The sequence below is a fragment of the Trichoplax adhaerens genome, genomic scaffold (genome assembly GCF_000150275.1).
Source record: "Trichoplax adhaerens TRIADscaffold_10 genomic scaffold, whole genome shotgun sequence".
NCBI classification, from domain to species: domain Eukaryota; kingdom Metazoa; phylum Placozoa; class Uniplacotomia; order Trichoplacea; family Trichoplacidae; genus Trichoplax; species Trichoplax adhaerens.
In genome coordinates this window covers 482,705-510,012 of record NW_002060952.1, presented here as the reverse complement: position 1 = coordinate 510,012, position 27,308 = coordinate 482,705, and the positions used below count along the sequence as shown (strand labels likewise).

The window sequence follows — 27,308 nt, the reverse complement described above, 5'->3', positions numbered from 1 at the left end:
ATTAAACATGATCGCTAAATAGCTTTCATTGATATATATCTATGAAGTACAATGCTGGTATATTAAACAAGTTAATCTCTTTTTTACCTCCGGTCGAGACAGTATTTAGTGATCATTATCCGACGAGTTTTACATTACAGTACATTGAAATAGTGTATGTACGTATTGTATCTAAGTATTATGATGATATCTTAATTTTTGAGTTCTTTATAAAAAGAATACATTAATAATATAATAATATACAGGAATTACCATCTTTCATTGTCGACAACTTGAAAACATCTAAATTTAATTTATCAAAATAATGCAGTAAGGTAGTAATTAATGAGTGTGGGTCAAAATCGGGAACGAGAAACTTTTACAGACAATTGCAGGTTGAAGTGTTGTTAATGTGAATCCAATTACAAAACCGAATCCCCGAATCCAATATTAACAAATTGTATTAATAAGTTAGATGACTTTATTCGTAGGAAAACATAAACATATATTGAAAATGAATTACTGTACAGTGTACCCGTATATACATGAAAGTCTATTTTAAATGCAATCAAGATTCGTTTTTATTCTATGAATAATGATTATCAGAGATTCAACAAAAATTATATATAAAGTAAGGATAGCATAAATTTTTACTACCGTTATTGGGAAACAATAGTCAAGCGACTTTAAGCGTACTCTTATGATTACTTATTTGAATAATTGCTTTAATACCGTAGCAATATAACGTTGCGCCATGAAATAGATTTTTAATTTTCTATTGTACAACGTGATTCATTTCTTTTTTGGTATTTTAATGTAGAAAATAAATAATCTCATACAGTAAATATGAAAAATATACTATCGTATTAAGTAGTGAAATGGAATTTCGAAACGATTTTACTCTGAACGCCTATAGCATATATTTCTGAGCGAATTATAAATAAGTTTGTTAATCTAACCTGCAAGTTGAGATTTTTCCCTATCACCTCATATGTAATTGGGCAACGTTATTTTCCATATTCACCGAATGAACAGTTGCTTTTTTTCGTAAAAACGAAAGGAATCGTATTGTATTATCGATCTTCAATTTGGTCTTCTATACTCCAGCACATTGCAAATTTTCTTTTTTATCTGTCTTCCGTTAATTAATTTAAAGTTGTTTATGGTCATGAATCGATACCATCTCTTCATTAGACGCATTTTATCGAGTGTAAATTGCATAGCAAGGAATATACTTATGTATTTCTACATTTATGATACCGATACCTCAAAAGTACCATTTCATAGATGCCGAAAGTTTACGCGCATACGTTGTTCTTCTCAGTACATGTACTGTTATACAAATTGAAAGGCCAACTAAGTATAAAGGATACACTATACGTACATATTTAATTGCAGAATCTTTACAAAATACCAAGAATGTTGTATTATCAAATAGAATTACGCTTGGAAAAGATAAAACTGACATGGGCTTTAGTTGATAAATGATTTGTAGCCTTCGATGTTATTATTTCGCCGCAATTGTCATTTTATTCTTTAATCTCGTAAAAGACAATTTTGAATTAGATCCTAGAGAAACTCAAGCAGTAGTGAATGGTGTAAATGAAAATCAAGTTTTATAGACTAGCTTTTGAAAGCGAAAAGTGAAGCTTGAAAAAAAATGATTACTTTTTTATGAGTGAATTCCTGATAATTGAGCCATTCTCAGGGTATTTCATATAATACGAAGACGCTGCTACTGCACTTTACATGAAACTATACTGCAATAGTGGGGAATATCGACACTTATCTAATAGAAAGTAATCATTTAAATTGTCCATGGTTATTATACTCTGCTGCTACTTTCATGTACTGTTGCAAGATCTATGTTTACGTAAACAATTATGACAATCATGTTGTACTGCAAGAATTTTTCAATTCAAATAACTCTGGATTACTAAAGAATCAGGAACCGGGTATTGTATTAACCAATAGGCTCGGAAAAGTTCCAAAATTCACTTCTCTGATAGTGCATAAAAGTTGTCAGGCATTCCTGTAGAGTGCTGTATGTTGAGACAACAGTGTAAAGATAATTAATGAAAATTTCCTAACTAATGGATGACATCAGTAATTGGAATTTTGTTTTGATGTGGTTTAGAAATATCCAATAACTATTAAAATTCAGTATTGTGTTGTTGATAATAGAGTTTTTGCCTAAAAAAATCATTTGATATTTCTTCAAAGGATCAAGTACAATTTTAAAAATATACGCATACGTATAGAATAATCGTTTATGAGAACTTCTCCTTAATCATTGTGCTAAGAGATTAGCAACTTGACTTTTGAAAGTTTACAGAACAACTTTGCGTTATTTATTCTGTGGACTTAATTGATACACCGAGTTCAGAATATTCGACAAAAACACCTGAAGTATGAGTACAAGTACCGTTGAAAAACGCAAGTTATGTACAGGAAAATTTTGATAGCCTTCTGCTCCAATTTGTGCAATTTTTTGAAATTTTCTTTAAAACTAAAATTATGTGCAAGATTTATTCACTTTACGCAATTTACATCCATTCGACTGGCTTGAATAAATGAGTTCAATTATAATGGTCGATACGGTAGAATTATTTACTCTCTCATTCTTTATTATTATATAACGTACAACACCTATGCATAGATGATTGAGAATGGCTGTTCTGGCAAAATTCTTTTTCTATTGATGGCAAAGGATACTAACTACTGTACGTATACTAAGATAGTTGTGATATTTCTCGGGCTATTATGACTGCCAGGTGCTAATACCAGATCGAATAGGCCAATTTTTGTATTTCAGTCCATTCCCAAATGTATTATTACTGCTCCCAACCTACTGTACAATAAGAACAATTTAATAAATGAAAAAATAGCTGTGATACGCCGATCGATCACTACTCCGATACAATTCACTACTACTGTGTATAAGCTGGTCAATATCATTTTAGTCAAAGTTTGCGACCACTCCACACCAAAAATTCCGTATAACAAATTGAAATTTAGAATCGATTTGTATCTCCAGTCTGTGTATCATCAATGCGAGTATACTGTAGTAGAGTAGTAGGATTTTGCAGTTGTGGCTATTGATGACGCTTTGGTTTCACAGGAAGATCCTTTGAAAAATATTATTACAGTAAACAGTGATAGTTATTGTATTCAAATAGAAGTCTTTCTACACAAGTTGATCAAAGATCTGGTTTTGATTTGAATAGGGGAGTGGAGGTTGACATTTTTTTTCACTCAATAACAAGAATCATTTTGATTAAAACAAGAAGCCATTCATGTTGTCAAGACCTGGTTTTGATTTGATACGGGAAGGAGGGTTGAGGGATAACATTTGTACGACTTTATGGTATTCCCATTTTTCTTCAAGCTACACAGCTCTTGCCCTTCACGAAGAATCTTCCAACAATTGATTGAATACCATTTGCTACCCAACTGCTAACCCATTGCCTCAGTAACCGAGAGAAATTGCTATCCAACTGCTAACCGATTGCCTCAGTAACCGAGTAAAATTGCTACCCAACTGCTAACCGAGTGAAATTGCTACCTAACTGCTAACCCATTGCCTCGGTAACCGAGAGAAATTGCTATCCAACTGCTAACCGATTGCATTATATTGAAATTGCTACCCAACTGCTAACCGAGTGAAATTGCTACCTAACTGCTAACCCATTGCCTCGGTATCCGAGTGAAATTGCTATCCAACTGCTAACCAATTGCCTCGGTAACCGAGAGAAATTGCTACCTAACTGCTAACCCATTGCCTCGGTAACCGAGAGAAATTGCTAGCCAATTGCCTTAGTAACCGAGAGAAATTGCTATCCAACTGCTAACCGATTGCATTATATTGAAATTGCTACCCAACTGCTAACCGAGTGAAATTGCTACCTAACTGCTAACCCATTGCCTCGGTATCCGAGTGAAATTGCTATCCAACTGCTAACCAATTGCCTCGGTAACCGAGAGAAATTGCTACCTAACTGCTAACCCATTGCCTTAGTAACCGAGAGAAATTGCTACCCAACTGCTAACCCATTGCCTCAGTAACCGAGAGAACTTACTAGGAGCCTTTCAATCGTTTAGGCAAGGTATTCTAAGCGTATTGTAGTCTTCAGGTTGACTCTTCCGAAACGCCCACGATGTCACACTACATATCGTTTGAAACTTTGGACGGGTCATCTCAGTCACGTTGACGCTCGACTGTACGGTGTACTGTCCAAGATTGACGCGCGACTGCATGACACATGTGCCAAGATGACTGTTCATTCGTCATTTCGGTAACCTAAGAAACGCCTGCAACTTCATTAAGAAAAAGGAGAGGAAAAAAATTGAATTGTATCCTATCATTTTCTTCCCCAACATTTTAAATTGTACTGAGTTGAAGCTGTGTAAGAATCTTTTCTCCGGTATTGACGGACGTAGAAGGCAAATGAATGTTGATCGGAAATACTTTGAACATGGGTCATGACAAAGTAGCGGCTAGAAAGAGTAAGATTGTAGTTTTCTTCCAATGTCGATGGTCTTACCCAAATTGACTGATTCAATATTAGCAACACATTTCAAAGAAGAAGAAGAAGAAGAAGAAATACCTATCATCACCGGGTCTATTTTAATCGATTGATCATTTGGTAATACTGTACATTCAGTCAGTAATCAACAACTGCCTCGAGGTAACAATATAGACCCGACACAAAGAATCCAAAAGCTATAAAAAGGATCCATCTCCCTGACCTGATAATAATTACAATTAACATCGGTGATAATTACTGGCAATTATTATCGATATATTTTCATTTATCCTTTGTTCTATCCTTCTACTTGATTACTATCGATGGAATAATCATTGTAAACTATCAGTATTGCCATATTCTAACCATTACCGTCGTATTGGATTCAATCGTTCGTGAGGAGACAGTATAGAAAATTTTTTTCTACCTTGATAGAGATTTAAAAGGAATATATCATCGACCATTAACTTGGGCATAAGTCCTATCGTTATTTCCGTCAAAGTCATTATTCAAAGACATTCTCAATATGATATTATCGACCTCAGTCACAATTGTTATCTACCGAATGATCAAGATGATAATAATTAAAATTGAATACTAGTATCAACTGATGTGCATTACCCTTGGTACTAATTGAAAAATGTCACAAACCCAGTGGTTCAATGATGTTCCAACAAATGGATACTATACCTTGGTGACAGTAAATTCCACCACTTGTTCTACGACGACAACAGTATTTGCCAATGATACGAGGATATCAGCATCGATTGCTGATATCAGATTAATGAACTACGATAATCAACTCAATTCAATACTTGTATTACCATCATTAGCTTTGCAACAAAGTGAAAGTAACCAAAAAATCACCGATAAGAATCAGAACATGGTTACTCCACAACTTAGTTGTACTGAAGGCAGGGTTGGAAAAAATCTTCATTATCATAGTAACTGTCATCGTAGTCAATGGAGTACAACAAATAGTAAACAGTTATTACATGACCATGTTATAATCCATCCATTATCAAACCAACGTTTTCAAATCAACAGTAACATTAATCATCATCACCTCAACAAAGATTGCATGGATAATATCCAGGGAGATCAACTGGCATTGCGTAGTACAACAAATGATGATCAGTTTGATTATTTATCCTATTTTAGTCATGAAAAAGGTAGCGATCATACTATGCGGCCATTTCCTTATCCCCATTCACATAATTATGAAAGGAATCGAGATAATAATGATGACGATGATAAAAAAAGCAAATTAGGTGACGAACTGATCAATTTTAAATTAGAGTTGGAAACATTGCAGTATCAAGCCGTACATTCGACGATCAAGCTTCATCCTATTGATACAAGGACATCGATAGATACATTAACAAGTCCAAATTCACATGATTCATCATCAGTAGTAGCATGGACTGTAAGTTGCTATAACAGAATACCGAGTATTATTCGTTATTTTAAGACAGTCGACCTTGTATCATTGCTTAAATACTCGTACATAAGAGTAGTCAAATTGGTACATTTATTTATTGTAAGTTATATCCAGTGCTGCTAGTTAAATGACTTTTATTTCTTTTCTTGCTATATCTTGACGTTCTCTATTGAATGCATGCTTATTGTGGATATGCATTATCTTTCACAGTCTTTAAATGTTCAAAATTTTATCGAATATTTACCAGCCACATTGTCAACCACTGTAACTCGAAGTGAAAATATTATCCAACTTTTTCGTATGTCAACAAGTTATTCCATCGAGTGGTTTTATACTCTTATAAGCCTCATGTCAATCAGAGTCATAGGTTTCGATAAAGCGGACTCATTCCTGACTTTACCAAATTCAGTAATGACGTTAAAATAAGATTTTCTTGCATGCCTTCTCTCATTTTTTGCTGATACGTGATACGCACAATATTGCATTCATAAAAAAGAGTATTTTGGGGTTGAATAAAGTGAAATAAGCGTGTAATTGTTACATACAAGTATTCTAAAAAAAATTTTAAACAACTTTTGTTCGTATCCTTTATTTTTAAAGGAAGCCCTTCTCGCTTTGATCAACATCTACAGTACGTAGCTTGCACTATTTGTAGTTAATAAGCATTGATTGTTGTTTCTCTACAGAGTAAACGATTATTTGATGACCGTGAGAGGTTATTGCTCCAGAAGAATACTGAATTAAATTCTAATGTAAGCCATTTAGAAAGTCGATGTGAATATTTAGCCAAAGAAATGTCATCCTTGGTAAGTTGTAATCAAGTAAATACACCTTACAGCAGCTTGTTATTCCAATTTAGGATAGATTGAAATGTTATACGTATGCTATGGAACAACCGGACAATGTACACAAGATTGATTAATTAATAAAGTAAATCTCGATGATCTTATCTCTTCTTACAGAAGCGACAGCTTGGATCATCAAATCACAATCGTCAAAATTACTTGGAAGACAAACTAGCTAGGCTAAAAATACGTAACTCAAAACTGGTTCAAATTGCGAATGATTTACAAGAAACAATTTCTAAAAATGGAGATGACGGCTACTTTCAGCAATGCATGCAACTGAAAGAAGAACTAAAGAAGAAAGACGATGAGATAAACAAATTAAGGGTTAATCAACCTGCTAATGGACCAGAAGTAGGTTCTAGCAATATTCACCAAGGGAGTAAAAATATAGTAAGTGATATGTACAGTATTGAAAAAATTAATATTTATAATTGTAAGGCAAAAATAATTATCGATGTAGTTGCGTAAGAATTTACTATCTGAAATACCATAGTCCTAGATCATAGCCCTAAATATATCTAGTAAAATTTGTATATCACGATAGCATATTGTATTATTGTTAGTGGAAGTATATAAGTACAAGTTGCGTAATAAAACGAACCAATTTGTAAGCCACTCTCGGAGTAACTAATGTTTAAAATAATAATATAGATACGTAACAGTAAGTGCTAAAATAATTTGCCTGCATACCTTACATGTATATTGCAGATGGGGTGCAATATCGCATACCAAATTCATTAAAAGTATTCAAAAAGAATATCTTAAATTTCATACATAGCAGCAGTCTGGTCGCAGTATTGAGGAACTTGAAACGATTATACGTCAACTCACTAAAGAAAAACTTCAATTACAAAAACATATGACAGAATCTCCTGGAGTAAGAATTTATATTTCTCCTAATTATTGAAAAATAATTTTGAAATAAAAGTAGATAGTACAGTACACCGTATCTTCCCTTGATTTATAAGTTACATAACCGTACTCATTACCTTTACTCTATTTAATAAATAATATCCTATTGGTTTTCTAGAATTTAGCGCGCGTCGCAGAATTAGAAGAGAAATCTAGCAAATACGAAGCACTCCTATTAACAAATGAAATGTTAAAATCAGAAATCAAGCGACTTGAGGAAACCAAGCCTCCAGCTACGGTTGGTTAAAGAACTCGTTGAATCTTGCTTGCACGGTCTCTTTTTGACGACTCACTTTAACTTTCATGATATAGGATGAGCAACTTTTACAAAAATTAAAATCATATGAAGAGCTTGAAAGAAAACATTCCGCTTTGGTATGCAGTGTACAATGATGGAGTAGTAGTGTTTGAATCGGATGATAGATTACTATACTGTAGTATAGCATACTGTATGCCTATTTGAAATGAATAAAATATTCAGAGCATTAATTTCATGAAGTTAATTACAGCAAAAATTTTTAATCTAAACAGGAGAATGACATGGTCCAGTTAAAAAGTGAAAGTGAGCAGATCAAATTAGAAAATGCTTCACTGAATCGAAATGTAGCGGAATTACAGAAAGTACGTATAGTAATATTTGAAAGTTGTCAAATCTTAACAAAGTCTTAGATTTTTTTTAACTAAGCGTATACAGTAGTAACATGTAATGTAAATTTCATTAGGTTGAAATGCGATGCGAGAAATTACGGCAAGACTTGAAAAAGAGTTTGGATGATTGTGATAAATCAAGAAGTGAATGTATTGCTTTAAAGCGACGAATTTCAGAATTAGAGATTTCTATAGCGGTATTAGATACCTTAATTTGTCTTGTGAATTTTACATACGCGTATGTAACACATTACCATAATTATTAGACTACAATGGGTTTTATATCTGGATAGGGCTTATCGTTAACGGCAAATCAGAAAAAGCAGCTAGAAAATGATTACAATATTACAAAACTTAAATTAAATGAAAGACAACAAGAAATGCAAAAATTACACATGGTATTATTGTTTCCATGATTTAGCATAATCTAAAGTGAGGTATCAATGCTTGCAATTGCTGAAATTAAAATTTCTTTACCTGTTTTGTAGAACCAGCTGCAAGATAGAGATAGATATCGAGAAGAAATCAGCAAATTGGAGGTATAACGGAAGTATTCTAATGTAAATTACACATGTGTATGGTGCATTTGCCTGTGTACAATAAATCTTTAGGAAATAGTGTGATAGGACAAGGGTACATTTCCTACTTACATTAGGTAAATTTTATTTTGTATTTATTTTAGAATCAATTAAGAAGTCTTCGAGATAAAAATGAGCTTAGTGAACGCCGATGTAAACGGCTTTCAAAGGAATTACAACATTATCACAAGAATGGATTAATTATGGAAAATAGCAATCAACTCAACGGGGCAAATTCTGACTACGTCAGTCTTCAAGACAAGGTACGTATGATAATTATCATTCTAACTTCCTAACTACGTATCTATATAGACGTATATATGTATATCTACATAAATATTTATAGAATTACTTGGTGATCTAAGCAATTTTTACACGTTTAACTGTAATACCAGATTAAAGGTTTAGCTGCAAGTAGCGATGACGATGATTTATTCGATCGCCATTACCGAAGGAGACGTTCATACTATTATAATGATATATTTGCAACAGATAGTTCATCTGACGGTAATTAAAGGCCCTTAACCATTAAACAATAGATGCATCTTTAATTGTACTACACGTATAAATTTTTTGAATTTGGTGACAAGAAAATTTCTGTTTGGTTAGAAACTTACGGTAGCCGAAGAAAGTCTAGGCAGAAAAACGGGCCACGGCAACAAACCTTACCCAAACTTCCCGCAATTGAAGATTCAGGTAATTAAGTTTTAATTTTACGTATATTTATTCTAATAGAAGAAATCTAAATTAAATATTGGGTTCGAATAATTATAAACGTTATGTATTTCGACAGACGCTTATGCAATGGCGGACCTTTCAGTTTTCGTGGCGAAATACGATTATAATCCTATGGAGACGTCACCAAATAAGCAACCTGAGTTTGAATTACCGTTTAAGGCTAATGAATATGTAATTGCTTATGGTAACACGAATATAGTAAGTACAGTTATGAACTATTACGTCATTAAAAATAGGGCATTAAAAAAGTTTCAATCTTTTCAATACTATATTTAGAGCGGTTATTATAACGCTGAATTACTAAGTGGTAGACGTGGTTTAGCACCTTCGAATTATCTAAGGAGAGTCACAGGTTAGACTTGAATATACGTACACTCGATATGAGCAAATTTACTTATTTTTGGAATAGAATTATATTCCCGAATGTATGATGAAATATATTACGTGTAACTGACAGATATGAATGAAATAAACCGAATTTTAAAAACAAAGAGACTACGTACTGATAATTTGGATGTTCCAGATATTGATATCAGTCGCAGGCTCATAACAGGTATTCTTTGCTTACATTTCAAAACCACTTAATATTGTTTGATGTATTACATATTATATATATATATATTATATGATATTGCTGTTAACTATTTATTTCTTAATCTCTATGCCCTACTTGCGCTTATATAACCTATATCACAGCGGGATCAACATATGGTACTGGGCTTGAAGCACTCAGTGAAACTAATTCATCGCTTGTATCAATAAACAATCCTGAAAATAAGTTAGACCAATTACAAACTGGTGATCCAGCTATAGGTTTGTGATGTAGTTAGATAGAAATATTTCTTTAAGTAAAAAGGTGCAAAAAATTTAAGCGTCAGCGTATGCCTAAGTGATAAGTATAATGACATTTATATTACGTACTTTCGTTTCAGCTTCTCCAATAAACGTTAGGATTGAGCGCCATTTTATAGATAGTGTACTTCTTCGATGGCAAGCTGCTGATTTGCCACCAGATAAAGTTACTGCATATGCGGTTTATGTTAATGGGTCGTTACGATCAGAAATCAACAAAAATGAGAAAATGAAGGCCCTAGTTGGAGGACTCGATAATAATCATGTACATCCTTTTACCATTCTTATAAAATTTTCTCTTATTTATCTAAGACATACTAATAGTTTTCAGCCAGATACAATATCCTATGTAGGAGTAGTTCCGATCGTACAGCAATAAACTTAATAGGCTAGTGTATTATTCGTAATTCATAAGAGGGATACATTTATCTACACTATTTAGCATTTTGGCGGCAGATATTACTGTATGCAATAGTCTTATTTGAATTATGACGAATGATTTTTTGGCTAGTGTTGACTGATGTACCGCACTATTGCTCATTATATTATTAATTCTTCAAATTTTATGTTCATAATTCGATTAAATAATCGTTTGTTGATATTACATTTTAAAGTAGCACCACAATTGTAACGATAATATTTAACTATTATTTTGTATTAACTCTTAATTAGGTTACAAGGTTATCAGTCCGAACAATAACCCCTATTGGTCATTCTTCAGACGCTCAGGCTACGGTATTAATAGGAAAAGGTAAGGGTGAATATTTTATACGCGTAAATCTTTAACTATTATTATCACTTATGTGTTATTCTTAATTGTATTTTGGGACTTCCTATTATTACATTATGCATATCTATAGATTTGTCGATCGCTCCTTCGCAAATAAAAGTTTTATCGTACTCGGCCACAACCGCAGTAATTGCTTGGATGCCAAGTGATAGTAACTTTTCACATACAATCTTTGTCAACAATGATAAATTTCAACAAGTGCCGCCTGGTACTAATCAATGCAATCTGACCGGCTTGGAACCTACTAGTACTGTTACTGTTAAGATAATGGCAACTGGCCAATTACCAGATGAGCACGCCAAAATGTATAACTTGGATAAAATTACATATTCTGAAATTCAATTTCAAACTGATCAACAAGGTAGTCAATAAATGTTTAAGTTATTTAGTCCTGATGCTAGCTATTGTTCCAGTACGATACATACAGTTAACATTGACATCCTACAATGTAGTTTTATATTGTAAATTTATTACCTTCAGGCATTCCGGATAGCCCAGCTAGCGTCAGATTGGATACTGGAAGCGAAAAAGGATCATTATATATTACATGGTTACCCGTGACAATAAGTGCTAATGGAAAATCGAACGGTACATTGGTTACCGGTTACACTATTTACATTAATGGCAGAAAGATTTTAACTACGCCGGATCCTACTGCTGATTATTTAGAGATTAGTCCAAAAGTCGTCGAATCGATACTACATGGGTCTTCACCATACTCAGTCACAGTACGTACACAATCGATTCGGGGAGAGTCGCGATCGTCAGCTGAAACTATCATAAGTAATGAGTTAATCAATACTTTAATGTCTGATTTAAAAGTTCGCTACAATGGTGAAAAAGAACTTCTGTCACCGTTGTCTGATAAAAGTAGGTCGCGTTCTAACGAAAAAGGTGAAATAGGTTTTCAACAATTGAATAATCGTCCAGATAGATCATCAACTAGTATCAGTGGAAAAGGTGATAGGAGCCCTCGTGCATCTATGGATTCTATCACAAATGCAAAATGGAAAGAAACAACTGCACGAGTGTTAAAATTATTGAGTCATAATAAAACTGAACGTAAATACAGCGATGATATCTCGGATTTAAGAAAGACGAAATTAGAGGATGACGTCAATAGGAGGAGATCGATTGCCTCAGCTAATGTTACTGCATCGGTACTAGCTAAAATTTGGCAAAAGCGAGCAGCAGCAAAAAAGAATGAATCATCTTCGCCGCTATGGGTGAATACTAGCACCCACTCAGGAAAAGATGACAAGTCGATGTCCAAGTTTAAGACTACACCTAATAATAAATTTAATGATATTCGTGAGAAAATTTATCAAGTAAAAATATTTCAAGATGGTCGTACAAAGTCAAAATTTAACGAAGGCAAAGATAGACAAGACATTAATGCTGACGATCACCATGGTATTAGCGATTTGTTGCCAGTAAAGAATAGTGATTCTCGTCGTCATTCATCGTATATCGATACTAATGGGCTTAATAATACCATGGAGATACGTAAGGCCCATTATAATCGTCGTTTTTCCGCAGGAACGACGGAAAATACTGACCAATCAATTGATGCGGGTAAATCATCATTAGGCATGGCTATGAAATATCTGAAAAAGCAAAATCATGAATATCAAAAGAAATCACCTACAACGGAAATACCACTAGAGAATAGTACGGAAGGAGATACCAGTTCCTATCTGGTCGCCAACACTGGCCCTAGCCGGTCAAAAAAGACCAAAACAGTCACTGGCAATATGCAAGGTGGTTCAGATTCAGATCTTGAATCTCAAAGTGAATCTGATGAACGTCATGTCGAACTATTTAAGCCTATCGAAGCACCACCTGGTAATTCTAGCAATCTAGTGGCGCCAAAGCCCGTTAAACCAACACCTTGCGTGACACCAATTATTCAAAGTGAGAACGATGATGAATCATCAACACATGAAAGCCAGCTTGGGTTAGCAAACCGTGAAGCTATTAATATAACAGGTTCGAAAGTTGTTAAAGGAAAAGAAACATCTATGGAGTTGGTATTAGGCAAAATAAAGAAACTAGACAAAAATTCTGACGGAGTTACATCTTCACCAATATCTACACCTACAAATTCTCTTAAAACTACTAGACCTAAAAAGGATAAACATTTAACTAAACATAAACCAAGCGAGCTTTACTTATCAAGCTCAGACAGTGACAGTGATGAACCTAAACCAAGGCATACTCGAAAAGCGTCGTCTACTAGTAAGGTAAAAGAGTTAGGTGCCGAAGGTTTAGAAGAAAAGATTCCGAAAATTAAAGTTGATAAGCTGGATGGTAATAGCAAGAAGAGTGCATTTTCTAGCGCTAGAAAACCTCATTTAGACAATACTAAAAGCAAAGCAAAAGATATCAACAGCGATAGTAAAAAATTTCAAAGTAATGATATCGAAGATACGATCGCTATTAACTCTATTCGCGTCAATAGTGAAGACAGTTCTCCGGTAGTAGCTAAAACTGTTATCTCTGATACAAAGAGTGATGATTCTAAGATCAAAGCAAAAAATGTAGTCACTTATCTGAAAAATAGTATCAATAGAAATAGCACTAGCAGTAGTAGTAGTAGTAGTAGCGATAGTAGTAATAATAATAGTGAAAATGAAACCAATGAGGTTAAAGTGGCACAATCAAATCTTTCTACTCAGAAGGATCAGCAAAGTAAGCGGAACCTCATTGAATATAACAAATCTATAGATACTGATATCCAATCGAAATTGGTCAACGCTTCTACGAGAAATTATCAAGAAGTGACCTCACAACAAATTGATACAGAGAAAACCAATGTACGCCAGATCGACGATAATAAAACAACTTCAAAAGTGCCTTCCACAACTGAAGCTGTAGCAGTAATTAGAAATGATCTTCAGAAAGATGCAAATAAAAACAATGATCAGAAGAAAACTATTGTTACACCTACTGATGCCGAAAGTCTAAGTAACAATAAAATACATGACACCAATGTGTCTTCTAAATCAGTTCATATTGCCAAACATAAACCCTTAAGTGCTACAAATAGTGAAGATTCTATTAGTAAGACTCTTGAAAACTTAAATGTAAAAGATAATGATGTGTCTTTAACGGATGAATCAGAGTTTGCGTTTGACGACGAGCAATTTGACAACTTTGAAGAAACTACACAACCTTTTACACCAACAGCACTGATAGATATACCTGAGGGCAATGAAGATGAATCAGAAAGTATGGAAGAAGCCCAAGCTAAAAATAAAGTCCGCCTTTTCGTCGCACTGTATAACTACGACCCTGAAGTCATGTCACCTAATCCTTTAGATGTTGCTGAGGAAGAACTGCCGTTTAAACAAGGCGATATTATTAAGGTATTAAAGTATAAACAAAGAATGCGTTTTATACATGGTGCTATACCCGTATGTAGTGTAATCTCACACTGTATCGCCCTGTTTGTCAATTTATTAAATATTCTCTTTAAATTATTACTTCATGCTTTTTCGTTTGCTTTATAGATTTATGGTGATAAAGACGGCGATGGCTTTTATAAAGGTGAACTAAACAATCGCACTGGCTATGTACCTTGCAACATGGTGTGCGAAATACAGTATCCTGAAACACAAGTAACCGGAACAGAAAATACAGACCCTGACCCGAGTCAATCTTTGTCTAAAGACAAAGATCAAGAATTTATTGCAGATAGCGATATACCAACCGTTGATGTGGAATGTGAGTGTTTCTATTAGTTTATATTTCATGATCGTTATTTAAACACCATGTTTCCGTGCATATGTTACGGGCGTGTTACATGTTTAATATAAGTGAGTAGCAATATATAGTAATGTTTGGCAATGTAACGGATTACACTTATTTCACTATCTTTCGAATATATCAGTTACGATGACGAATGATGTGCAATTAAATGAAGAACAAGCAGCGGGTGCTGGTAACGATCAAAGCGCCAGCGATGATTCTTCATCATCATCATTCGATGAAGATAATGTTTCGTTTACATCAGCGAGGACGCAGGAAGTAAAATCTTACGCTGTTGCTTTATATGATTACGATCCGTATGTTTCGTCACCGAATGCGGACTCCGAGGTAAAAATATTAAATTTTACATCAATTTCCGGATACGAATGCTAAATCATTGAATAATAATTTATAAATGAATTAATTTTTTATAATTTTCATTTAAAAATCTTAATACTGTTTAGTTAGGTAATAACTACGCGTAACTCAAAAAATCTGCAATTTTCTTGATTTTAGATGGAACTTACATTCCATGCTGGCGATACTATTCGTATCCTAGGAAATATGGACGAAGATGGCTATTTTATGGTAAATTAATAGCTATCTTCTTTTAAGAAAGATATAGCATTGACATTTTTATCTCAAAAATTGTTATACTCTGATTACACTTAGCCGAAAGAGTCCTTCTGTGTAATTTATTTCCATAACATATTTATAATCATTATGAGAGGTTAGTAAGATGTATTGTTTACTCTTACTTATAGGGCGAATTAAATGATAAACGCGGCTTAGTTCCATCTAATTTTGTTAAATTAATCGAAAATTCCGCTGATGAAGGAAAAGAAAACGATAAATCAGAATATCCAGCTAAAGTAAGTTCTTTACGACATGAACGACATGTTTGCATTGATCTTATCGTAATGATTAAATCATAGTACCAAAATTGACGTATTTAAGTATCTTTTCTCATAGTAAAACAACTGTTAATAGTTCTACCCGTTTGTACCTTGGTACGTATGTGATTGCGTATATGACGTTTTCCAATTCATTCTTTATGTGTTGTATTTGGAATCAGGATGACGAAGGTGGACAACCTGCTAAAGAGAGTCGTTACCGAATGCCATCACAAGACAGCCAGTCTGAAGATGATCAAGAATTTATTGATAATGGAAATAATCGTAAAAAGAAAAAGAGTCCATTATCTGGGAAATTTTCTGGTAAGAAACTCATACAGAAAATTAGCAACAAGAAAGGAAAGAAAAAATAAGGAAGACCAGCTAAGAATTTGAAATTTTTTCGATATGCTTCACGCCTCGATGCCTCAAGATAAATGGCAAAATCAATGATTATTATTGCATATTTTCAGTTAATTTTTTATATTCGAATTACAGTTCATGCCGACAAAAAATCATTGAAAGTTATCATTTCTTTTTAATTAGTACATGCAAATACTTGCTCATCCTATTTTTACTTCATTTATCTATTGCCGTCATGTTGAAAGTGCTGTCGTCATTAGCTATGATATCAGCAAATCTACATAGAAAGCTATTGCGTAATATTCTCATAAATAATGTAAACAAGATAGAGAGCTCAAAGGTAGCAGCTTATTTTTACAACATGTATCATGTAAATACTTCTCGACGATACTAAAATATAAGTTCAAGAATGAAAGATAATTGTATAATAAATAAAGAATATTTGTGAAATATTTTCTTCAAGGTTTAATTATATTGTTTCTTGCCAACGATATCCGAACTCAACCTACACGTCAACTGACTAAGTATTATATTAATTAATTATAATAAATATGATTATATGTCACTGATGTGCAAAATCGATAGTAAAGTTTACCGTACTATTTTATACATGGTATTACTATATAAATGACTCTTAATTAAGTCGTTCTTGTAGCACACCCTCACTATCGATTTTGTACCTCAATAAATTATCTAATTTGCTTACTTATTAGACAAACCTCCAAAGTAAGGCTTAAAATCGATTGTACTGCCTCTTAGACTATAATTAGTTAATTATTATAATTATTTATCGTTTAAAACTGTTACACCAAAAATAGCAGTTATTCGTATCACTTCTCAAGAATCTGTCCTATAATTTATAATGTAAATAGCAGCAAATTACAATCAACATCCTCCTTATAGACGCACACTTTTGGCAGCTGATTAAATCCCAAAATATTAAGTTAAGAATGCCACTGTTAAATGCGACAAATTGATACGAAATTTTCTATCTATTGCAGTCCCTTCTAATGCAGATAATGGTAATTGTAGGACGTAGAGAAATTGAATAGTGTTAAATATTTTCTTCTCCTCGTTCTGTAGTAGCCCAAAATAACTAAAATCACTAATCTAAATATTTACCTAACATACAACTACCATGCTTCAGATATTGCAACTCCATTCCATTCGTCATCAAGCACAAATTAATTTTATCAACGCATTATATAGAAGTATGTAATCTTTATTTTATCTTCTATTTTATCGAAATTTTGGTATAACTCCTCCGACCGATATGTTGAGTACAATATTTTATATCTAGGTAATAAAACGTATGATTTTAACTTTTGTATTAATATGATCAATAGTGGTGACAGTAGTATAAAACAATATAATGCCATGAAATATATTATCAAGAGTGTATATGAATTTTCCTTACCAATTCCCCTTACTTTGTATAGGAATATCAAAATAAAAGCATAAATAACAATAAACATACAGCTGCACTCCAGATAGCGAGATAAGTGTATGTTACAGGCAGTAATCATCGTCACTACTGATCTGTAATCCTTGTAGTGCACTAAATTGAAATTATCAATTTGAGTTAATGTTACAGATTAGAATAAGAAACAATTTTTCTTGTTGATTTTATGAATTTTACAAGTAACGACTAAATCGACTCAGATAGAATGATAATAAACATTATAAGAGGATTAAGAATATGTACTTAGCATATATAAGTATTATAAACAGAAATAATTACAATAATCACAAGATATGCCTCAGATTTTATAGGAATTTCGAGCGTTAAAATATTCACCATTAAGGAGGAGCTACATTGTGGATGAGAAGTTAAATTAAAATCTTGTAACGCATTGCATGAATGGGATAAACTAGAAAACAAATGTTCTAGTTATACCATTACCATTCTTGTTCAGATACATAATAAAAACCAATAATTAATCGATTAGAAGTGAAGCATATCATGCTAACGACATTTTTTAATATGTGTAGATTAGAAGATGTACGTACGGATATTAACACTTGAAAAAACAGATACTGTTTATAGTCGTGATTGTGAATAATAAATTCATGCCATTAAATTAAGAATTGTGCTATTAGATTGGCTGAACCAAGAACAATGATAAAGCTATGAAATAGAGCCGAAATCCAAGTTAATTTTTTCTGCCTTTTCAATCTTATCATATGGCATAAACACGGTAATGTAAAGACATAGACCATACCACATATAGCACCGACAAATCTAGAAATTAACAATATAGAATGATATCCATTAGATAAAAATTGACTATTTGTTCACAAATTATTGAGAAAAATCTTCAGCAATTGCTTTAATATCCGTTCATTTAAGATTAAATTGCTGAATTTCTTACCTAATAATGACACCAACATTTGGATAGAAGATAGCGACAAGAATGCATAATCCAATTAAGAATACATTGAAGATCAATATGTGCTTGTAGCTAGTCAGGTAAAATGGAAAGGATTATACTGTAGGTTACTAATACGAAATAGCGTAATAATGGAGATGCAGATAACTTTTACTGTAATCAATAAGCAGATTGGTGTTATTTTATGCAATATAAAGAGTAAAATTCCTGAGATATACCTAGGATGAGCGCTCTTGTAAACAAGATAGTAAACTTGAGACCGCAAAAGATACGCAATCAACGGAAAAACAACCATAATTTGAAAAAGCAAAGCCGCACGTGCAATAAAGGCTGTCGAATCATTTGAGATAAAATTATCCAAGAAGATCTGCAAGAGTAAAATTGTTCAAAGTCTTATTCTAATATCTTGTAATAAAGTAGTATTTATCAACTTTATCATTTATAAATATACAATTAGAGGCATCTAGAATGAAATTTATAACTATGATACAAAGACAATTCGAAAGTTCTCAGTTTCTTACCGCAGTTATGCAAGATTTAGCGTACGGAAAGGTTAAATAGAACGTTACTCCCATTATTAAGTACGTGCATAAAGCAGCTACGTAAGCAAATCCAAGATCGCGCATCTAGTTTATTAAAACGATACAAAATAATTTTTGATATGAGTGGATCTTCAAGGTATTGAATTAACAAATATAAAATAATTAAGGAGAAGAAAATATTTACGCCTTACATTATTTTCCGGTTTTTCTTGATTTCTTAGAATTGTTAAAAGGATATTGTGCAAGAAAAAGGCTAGGTTTAACATTCCCGTTAGCGAAGGAAAATCAATGTTGATTTCTATTTAAATAAATTTAGAGATGAAGTAATTGCAAGAGTAATTAGTTAGAAGTAAAGCAGAAGCAATTTAACAATTAAAGATCTATCAATCCATTAGTACGAGATGAATAACAAAATGGTTTAATAAACTAACGTGGAGCATAATGGATTGAACTTTCATCTTGGAAATTCGTATTAAAGCCGAGGAAGTAGGCTTTAATACAAACAAAGAATATTAAGTAGAGGCATGAAACGGTGCCTATGAAATAAGAAGAAATTATGATAACTTTTAGTAGCATGAATGTAGTGTCAATTTATGAGTATTTTTTCCAAATTGTAGTAATTAAATTGATTAAATGGAATATGTTGAACAATGCAAAATAATGGCGCCAGATAATGCAAGAATTTACAATCATTAGATGCTAAAGTTATTAATTTTACCTAAAGAAGTAAATTTGGTAAAAAATGTTGGTGACTTCATACAGCATAGAGGAAATAGGATTAGCCCTAAAAAGAGCGGAACTGTTCTCGTTCTATCCCATAGTTGATAATATAAAGTGTTCTCGGCAGAGAAATTGCTATAGTTCATATCGTCCATGCCAAAAGATGCAGGACAAAACGTACCAACCGTAACTACAAATAGGTCATAATCGTCAGTGTAGCAACTACAAATCTACGGTTTCGTCAATAGTCTACCTATTTATCGATCAATGATGCTATAAAGACAATAGTAGCACTTATCCTAGTGTATAATATCGCGTAACTATAAGAAAATTCACTGTAGTTCGTTAAGAAATTATTTTCCATGTTAAGTCTCTAAAATGTCCTCGAATAGCGATTAAATAGTAAATAAAATGTTTCATATTTACTATCTATGAAACTTACTACTAGCATTGACGGGTATTTCGATTTTCGACGCGGCGTCTAAATAAATATATAATTTAAAGGAAATCGTCAGATAGAGATCTATTCAGTATTTGCTATTACATAAACAACTATAATAACAGAATTAGAGAATTTTACAGCTATCAACGCAGAGTTTCTGGATTAGTTTATTTAGGTAATGTTGTATTTATCATTACATATATCTTGGTATACTGTATACTAGGTATATGTTACTAGAAAGAGCGAGATTACTTCGCTGTTTATTCCAGTAAAAAAAAATACAGAATAAGAATGATAGATTACTTACTGTAAATATAGTGGACAAAATTAAAGAGGAAATTACTCATGAATATCCAATATACGACAGATGCACCAATAAGGACAATAATAGAAAAGAAAGCAGCGGTAAATTGGCCCCATCGGCCTAATAGCTGATGGCAAATATCGATAAATTCTATACTTTGCTTCTTGCGGCCTAATAGGTATACAAGCGCAATGAGTTAATACATAAAATAGAATATATCTGTATGAACTCAAACGCATATCTTGTAATTTACTAAGTCTAGATTAACAACTAGTACACTAAAATCGATAGAATAAAAAAATTACTAATTTTATATCTTACGTTTTGGTTTTATACCGGCTTCTAATTCACGGGCAATTGCAGTTAACTCTTTCATATTATTTTCTTGCTCTAATATTAAAAGATTAAAAAAGACTTCATTTCATCATTGCATAAATTCTGATAAAAGCAATATCTGGTTATCAAAATGCGATTATATTGTACACTGTTTGAGCAAATAGAAGCTCTATACTGTACCTAAGTATATTGCGTCCTGGAGTATAAGAGAACACGTATAGTATGATAGGATGGCCATAAAAACGGTTAAAGCAATACCAAGCCCAAAACCAGCCTAAAATGAACCAAAATAACATCTTATAAAGTATCCCATAGATATTCAGTAAATCATAAATTACTATATTCAAATATATTGCAAAATTACATTGGAATTACTAATTGAGGTTATAAATGCATTCCTTTCAGATTTAACTCAGATTTCTGAGAATGTTTAGAGTATTTTACCTGACTTATACCCCAAGCTAAAGCTAAAAGGGACGTGCCCATCATAGTATTCCATAATGAGAAACTGTTTGAAAAAGCAAACAAATAACGGAAATGATTAGATTGGTAAGCGTATAAAATAACTCTAAATGATTAACGTATAATTCAGTAATTATTACTAGCTAGTCCATACTTACACTGTCACCGCACTGCTTTGCTTTCCTTTACGTTTCACCAACATAAACAAATTTGTTGGTACAAAGTCTTCCTGCATTTCATCTTGCTATTAATATAAATAATAGTTAAATACATGACAACATCAGATATTGGCGCTATAGTAACAGCAACAAATTCTAGTATCATAACAAATATGCTGGTTCTTCCATTCTATTAAGAACTTTATTGATATATAGTACGAGATAATTGAAGTATTCATCGTGTAATAGCAGCGTACATGACTAGTACAGTATGCGCTATCTAGTGTTGTTTATTAAACATGCTTCCATGCTGCTTTACGAGGTAACCGAGGTTAACTTCGACCTTCAACAGAAATGGACTTTCATTGATACACATGGTTAGGGTTAGGGTTGAAATTGCAGTAGCGCCTCGTAGTTGTGGATGAACTTTGTTGAATTGAACGCAATTAATTTATTAATTGTCTACCGGAATCGCTCACTGTTATTGCATTAGGCTATCCATTTATTCAACATCATTTCAATGGATTTATCCGACTATACTGTATAATGGAAGTGATTGTGGATATAAACTAATAAAGTAATATCGTATCGTATGATTCTAGGCCGTAATTTGGCGAGTCTTATGATACCATTAGAAAGGACTAGTGTTGTGGAATGGCAGGTAGTTTGTTTTCTCGTAGTGCATTATTGTTGCAATCTTAGTATTATTGGAACTCATCAACACCTAGGATTTTGACAAGTCTTCTGATACAGTTGGAAAGGGTTAGCATACAAGTATTGGTTGAGCTTTACTTCACTATTTTTGCATCTATAGACAGCTGTAGTAGCGTCATGTTGTAATCTTAGTATTATGATATAGTTGGAAAGGGTTAGCGTCTAGGTTTTTTGTTTAGCTTTCCTTGGCTATTTTTGCAACTCCAGACAGCTGTAGTAGCGGCATGTTGCAATGTTATTATCGTTGGGAACAATCGATACCCGTGATTTTGCCGAGTCTTCAGATAGAATTGAAATCAGTTTGCGTAGTAGAATTACAAGTATTTATTTAGTTTTACAGCATTATTTTTGCAGCTGTAGACAGCTGTAGTAGCACCATCTTGCAATCTTGGTACTGAGATGAACTGTGGTTACTATAGCAATAACCAATGGCTGGCTATCTTGTGTATTGAACAGTGATTGAGGGATAGGGTCTGGTATGGTGTCACGGTTAATAAGCCAGTGGGTTGACCTTTGCGAAAGCTGACCCGAACGTTGAGTGAACCCACATGCGCTACATGCATGGCGTGCACACGACCATGTGTACCAAACACGACAGATCATCCAGTGTACGTACTGTACTCTACAGTGTACTGTACTGTACAGTAGAAATGAACTTTACAGTACTATACTGTACTGTACAGTACTGTGCAGTGTACTGTAGAGTAGAAATGAACTTTACAGTCTTTACTCTACAGTACATTAGAAATGAACTTTACTATACCGTGCAGTGTACTGTACAGTAGAAATCAACTTTACAGTACTGTACTGTGCAGTATACGAAGTAGGGGCCCAGGTTTCCTGGGTGTATGTGCATTGAGCCATCGTGCATTATTACCGTATATTGATTCATTTTCCTCCTTTCTGAAATCAATTCCAATGGAAAATGCTTGCGACATACAGTAGACTACCGAAAGTCTTCTCTAGTATCATAGTAGCTCATGCCAGCAATCAGCTGCAGCATATCAGCCTAAAGCATTTTCCATTCAACACCTCCAACCCGCCAAGCAGAAAAACACCTCATCAAAACACGTCCATGCGCAGTGACTTGAGTCTACCAGCTAGACCAATACTACAGTACTACACTGTACAGTCCACTAGTGTGCAAAGCACAGTACAAAGTATTGTAAAAGTTCAGCACTGGATGATTCATAGTGACCTTGTAAAGGGAAAAAAAGAAAATGATTCGGGACCAAGGTCCATGATGGTGGCGATCAATGAAAGGAGGGTAGTGGCTTGTTTGCTTGTTAAGCGCTATATTCATATCATATCAACTGTCTAAATGGTACATTTAGTATCGAGTCCAAAGTCAAAGAGGCAACGGTTAATGGTCAAAGCGCAAAGGTGATGTAATCCTATCCCTATTTGACTCCAAAATGGCTGATTACACAAAGTGATGGTGCAATGAGCATCAACTCAGTAGCAATTTTGAACCGAAATGAATTCAAGTTGACGTAGAGGACTGTGTGCGATAATGCACAAAGTCAATTGAAAAATTACTGATAATGAATTCAAATTAGAATACAGCATTAATATACTCAAGGTCTATTCTTAATTATTATCACTTAAAAAAATGCTTTTACTAGATTAAATAAAAACAAAAACAAGGTAGTTATCTTAAAAGCATGCTAAATTCATTTGCTTTATCCCTCCAAAAGAACCAAAAATGGATAGCAATGAGCGGGTTTTAGTGTACAGCAAACGGTGGAAACTCGGAAATAAGGGAAAATTCGCTTGAAGTCCTCGCAAAACGTCGACTAAGAAGAATGTATCAATGCAAGCCTGACCAATTTAACGCCGTTGGCAAAATCTCCCTCAAAATGATATAGTAGACTGAGTATGTAAACTTGTACGCTGTGCATCACGATCACCATTTCGGTAGTTAATTAAATAAACAAACGTGCTATTTTGTATAATTTATCATCAAATCTTGAATACAGTACTGCACATGGTTGATACAATACACGACGTATGAAATCCTGTACTGTAAGGAATGTTGAGCGCGGAAAGCATCCTTAGTGATTTAGCCTTGCATTTATGAAGAAATGTTGATTATTTATGGAATTCATATTTAGTGAGTGTATCCTACTGTCAACGCTTTAGCGAACGCAAGCGGTGGTATGAAATTAATTTCGTAATCAACAGTAAAGCTACTCGAGCATGTCTAGTCTACCCACGATCATCAGCTTTGTTCATTGTAGATTCAATAAAGAATATTTTCTCGAGTAGTCTATATCAATTGTACTACCATGAAGTGATATAGAATATTTAAACCAATTCAAACCTCAAAAGAGTACATCTACATTGCTATTATTTGAAGCCATACGATGAACGGGCATAATTAACAGTCGATTATATGAATTTGGAATTTTGAATAGTGTGTAAGCAGCGATCGTTGACAATGACCTGAATAAATTGCCGCATTTTAAAAGTACATAACTCATTTGCAAATGCCTTGCTATCGGAAATGATCTATACTACGTACGAAAGGTAAGATGTTAAAACTGATTGACGACTATGCATCAGTTAGAACAACATGGCGTCAACACTTCACTTCTTGATTGTCGACAAATTTCAGCATCGACAAGCAAGAATTTTAAATTCGTAGATCATGCCGGTCAACATTTATCCGTCCATTTATGCTCGGATGATGATTGCAATAAGAGATTGACAGATTTGCGAATACTTTCCATCGTCTCCTATAAACTATCATCATTGCTATTACGATGGACGAGTTGATACAGAGTCTTGCTCTACGTACAAGACCAAAACGTTATTTCGCTTGACATGACAGTACACCCAAAAGTTCATTTTAAGGGCGATAAAAGAAAAAAATGTATAAAAATGTTGAAAACGATGAATGAATTCACCTTGTTGACGAAGGGAGATATACCGATATGTAAACCGAGTTATAAGTGTATAAAACTGGGAAAGCTTTGTTCGCTTTTTCCCCATTCCTCCATGGTGTGGAATATCAGGAAATATTTTACATTTATCCTCGCTACTGTACTCACCTTATCCAGGAAATGCTGATAAATGAGCCACATTAACATCTTTGCCGGCAATTTTTTTCTTGATCAAGGCGAAATGTAAAAGTCCCTTCAACAGTACAACTATATCGAGCAGTACTCTTTTTTATCGACAGTACAGTATATATATAATCTAGATAGGATGACTGATAAAATGATATGCTAATTTAGTGTACCTTGACTTATAACCAAAGACGTCCCATAAAACCTAGCTGAAATGAAACTTTTAACCTACTAAACCAGGAGGGAAAAATCATTATGCAATCGATGCCGCCGATGAATTATTTTTTTTTCCATGACGTAACTAGGTGAAATAAATCTCTAGCCAATCATAACTCGAGTTGGCGATCATGTCCAGCCCCATTCATCGGGGCCCGATGAGATCGATGCCAAGTTGCAAGGGGCGAGATTATCCTGCCATACGATTCTATAATTATTACAGTCATACACGATACAGTAGAGTAGCGTTACACCACAATAGAAGAAGAAAAAAGCCTTGAGCAATATTTTCAGGTAGCAACGGTTGTCTCATACGAAATGATAGTATAATGCTCTATTCGTGGCAAAACAGTATAGGCAACACTATACGATCCGAACGAGAAAATAGCTTGTAGACAACCTGATTTAACCTAGGTCAATGCCATAAAAGAACCATTTTTTTTTACCCTTCTGCTTGCTCCTCTGTATATACTTTGCCTCTGTTATTGATTATTATTATTATAGCATAGTTTATAATGTTGATGTGGAGCTGTCATGGATATTATTGATATTGCTCACGTTATTTCAACCACAATTTATATCACCTTTGAAGAAAATTTGTATTGATTTAAGAAGGGAATATTGACAGCATTGATGAATGGAGGACAATGCTTCTTCTTGCGAATAGCGATAGATATTGTCGGTCTTTACTCACTTTTATCCACCCTTTAGTGAAGATGAGCAACAATATTGTACTATACAATAACCTATATATCATTTGCTTCTATTATTGATAATTATGTTCATTTGAATGATTGATTACAGAGAACAATAGTTCACTTTGAGTAGCACGAGAATCATTGCCATGTCCTACGCTAGTATTGGAACTGGCTTGCTCAAGTATTCAGTTGCCACCTAGTAAAAGCGAACTCCATGGAATGGAATAGCCGAATAGCCATACAGTCCAATCTGCTTTATTTTATTTTTTTCTGTATTAAACTAACTACAAAACACAACATGAACTATCAGCTGCCCAGTCGACCTCTTTGTAGTTCATCATTGCACATTGGCCAATATTGTCAAACTGGAAATTCGTTCTTGAAAGCTATTCCCTCCTATTCTACTAAGCTATAACTTATAGCATATCTTGCTAGTCTGTAAATACTAAACCACTTTATTTTCGCCATCTAATTGGACATTTTGTGTTCTTCGGAACAATCCATTTACTATTCATTTCCCTATTTATTTACTTATGCGACCATGTGTTACCTGATCATAAATTATTTTGATGCTTTATGAATGATTACATTATACTGTACGATCTTATCTCAATCTAACCAACTGAACTTGGCCCTTGCTCATCATAGGATTATTTATTTATTTTTTACTGTATACGTACGAGTAGACTGTCCATTTGCCAACATAACATTTTTTTTCTTTACCATGAAACGGATTCAAGCTGGTATGCTCCGATAATGATAATATCATTCATCATGAATTATACAATACGCATATTATAAATAATACTGAATAGTCCAATCCTGATCTCTGATCATGATCTATCCTAGGATTGGTTACCTAAATAAGCGTTTATTATAACCAGGGAGAGTTTAAAAAATTGCCATGAACGATGATTCATTACAAGATCCCTACATT

The 27,308-nt window shown here is 33.6% G+C and overlaps 2 protein-coding genes across 2 annotated transcripts; one reads left to right on the top strand and one right to left on the bottom strand.

Annotated features, from left to right (window-relative positions):
• Positions 1–5,145: 5,145 nt before the first annotated feature.
• TRIADDRAFT_59211 (uncharacterized protein) lies at positions 5,146–16,858 on the top strand (the record flags this gene model as incomplete). The annotated part of the gene is made up of 26 exons (XM_002115329.1): positions 5,146–5,931; positions 6,633–6,752; positions 6,909–7,184; positions 7,573–7,671; positions 7,825–7,944; positions 8,019–8,081; positions 8,238–8,327; positions 8,429–8,551; positions 8,648–8,752; positions 8,843–8,893; positions 9,037–9,195; positions 9,328–9,439; positions 9,542–9,628; positions 9,726–9,868; positions 9,947–10,022; positions 10,367–10,483; positions 10,603–10,787; positions 11,195–11,273; positions 11,383–11,673; positions 11,793–14,680; positions 14,825–15,038; positions 15,205–15,410; positions 15,579–15,650; positions 15,827–15,934; positions 16,138–16,279; positions 16,782–16,858. The coding sequence occupies 26 exons, from the start codon at positions 5,146–5,148 to the stop codon at positions 16,856–16,858; spliced, it is 6,789 nt and encodes a 2,262-aa protein (XP_002115365.1).
• A 1,536-nt stretch (positions 16,859–18,394) lies between these two features.
• On the bottom strand, positions 18,395–21,559 carry TRIADDRAFT_29062 (uncharacterized protein; the record flags this gene model as incomplete). The annotated part of the gene is made up of 10 exons (XM_002115199.1): positions 18,395–18,560; positions 18,691–18,780; positions 18,927–19,075; positions 19,230–19,334; positions 19,442–19,548; positions 19,682–19,786; positions 19,969–20,192; positions 20,716–20,876; positions 21,228–21,326; positions 21,497–21,559. Coding segments are annotated over 10 exons (1,269 nt in total), but the record flags the coding sequence as incomplete, so codon positions are not given.
• Positions 21,560–27,308: the final 5,749 nt, after the last annotated feature.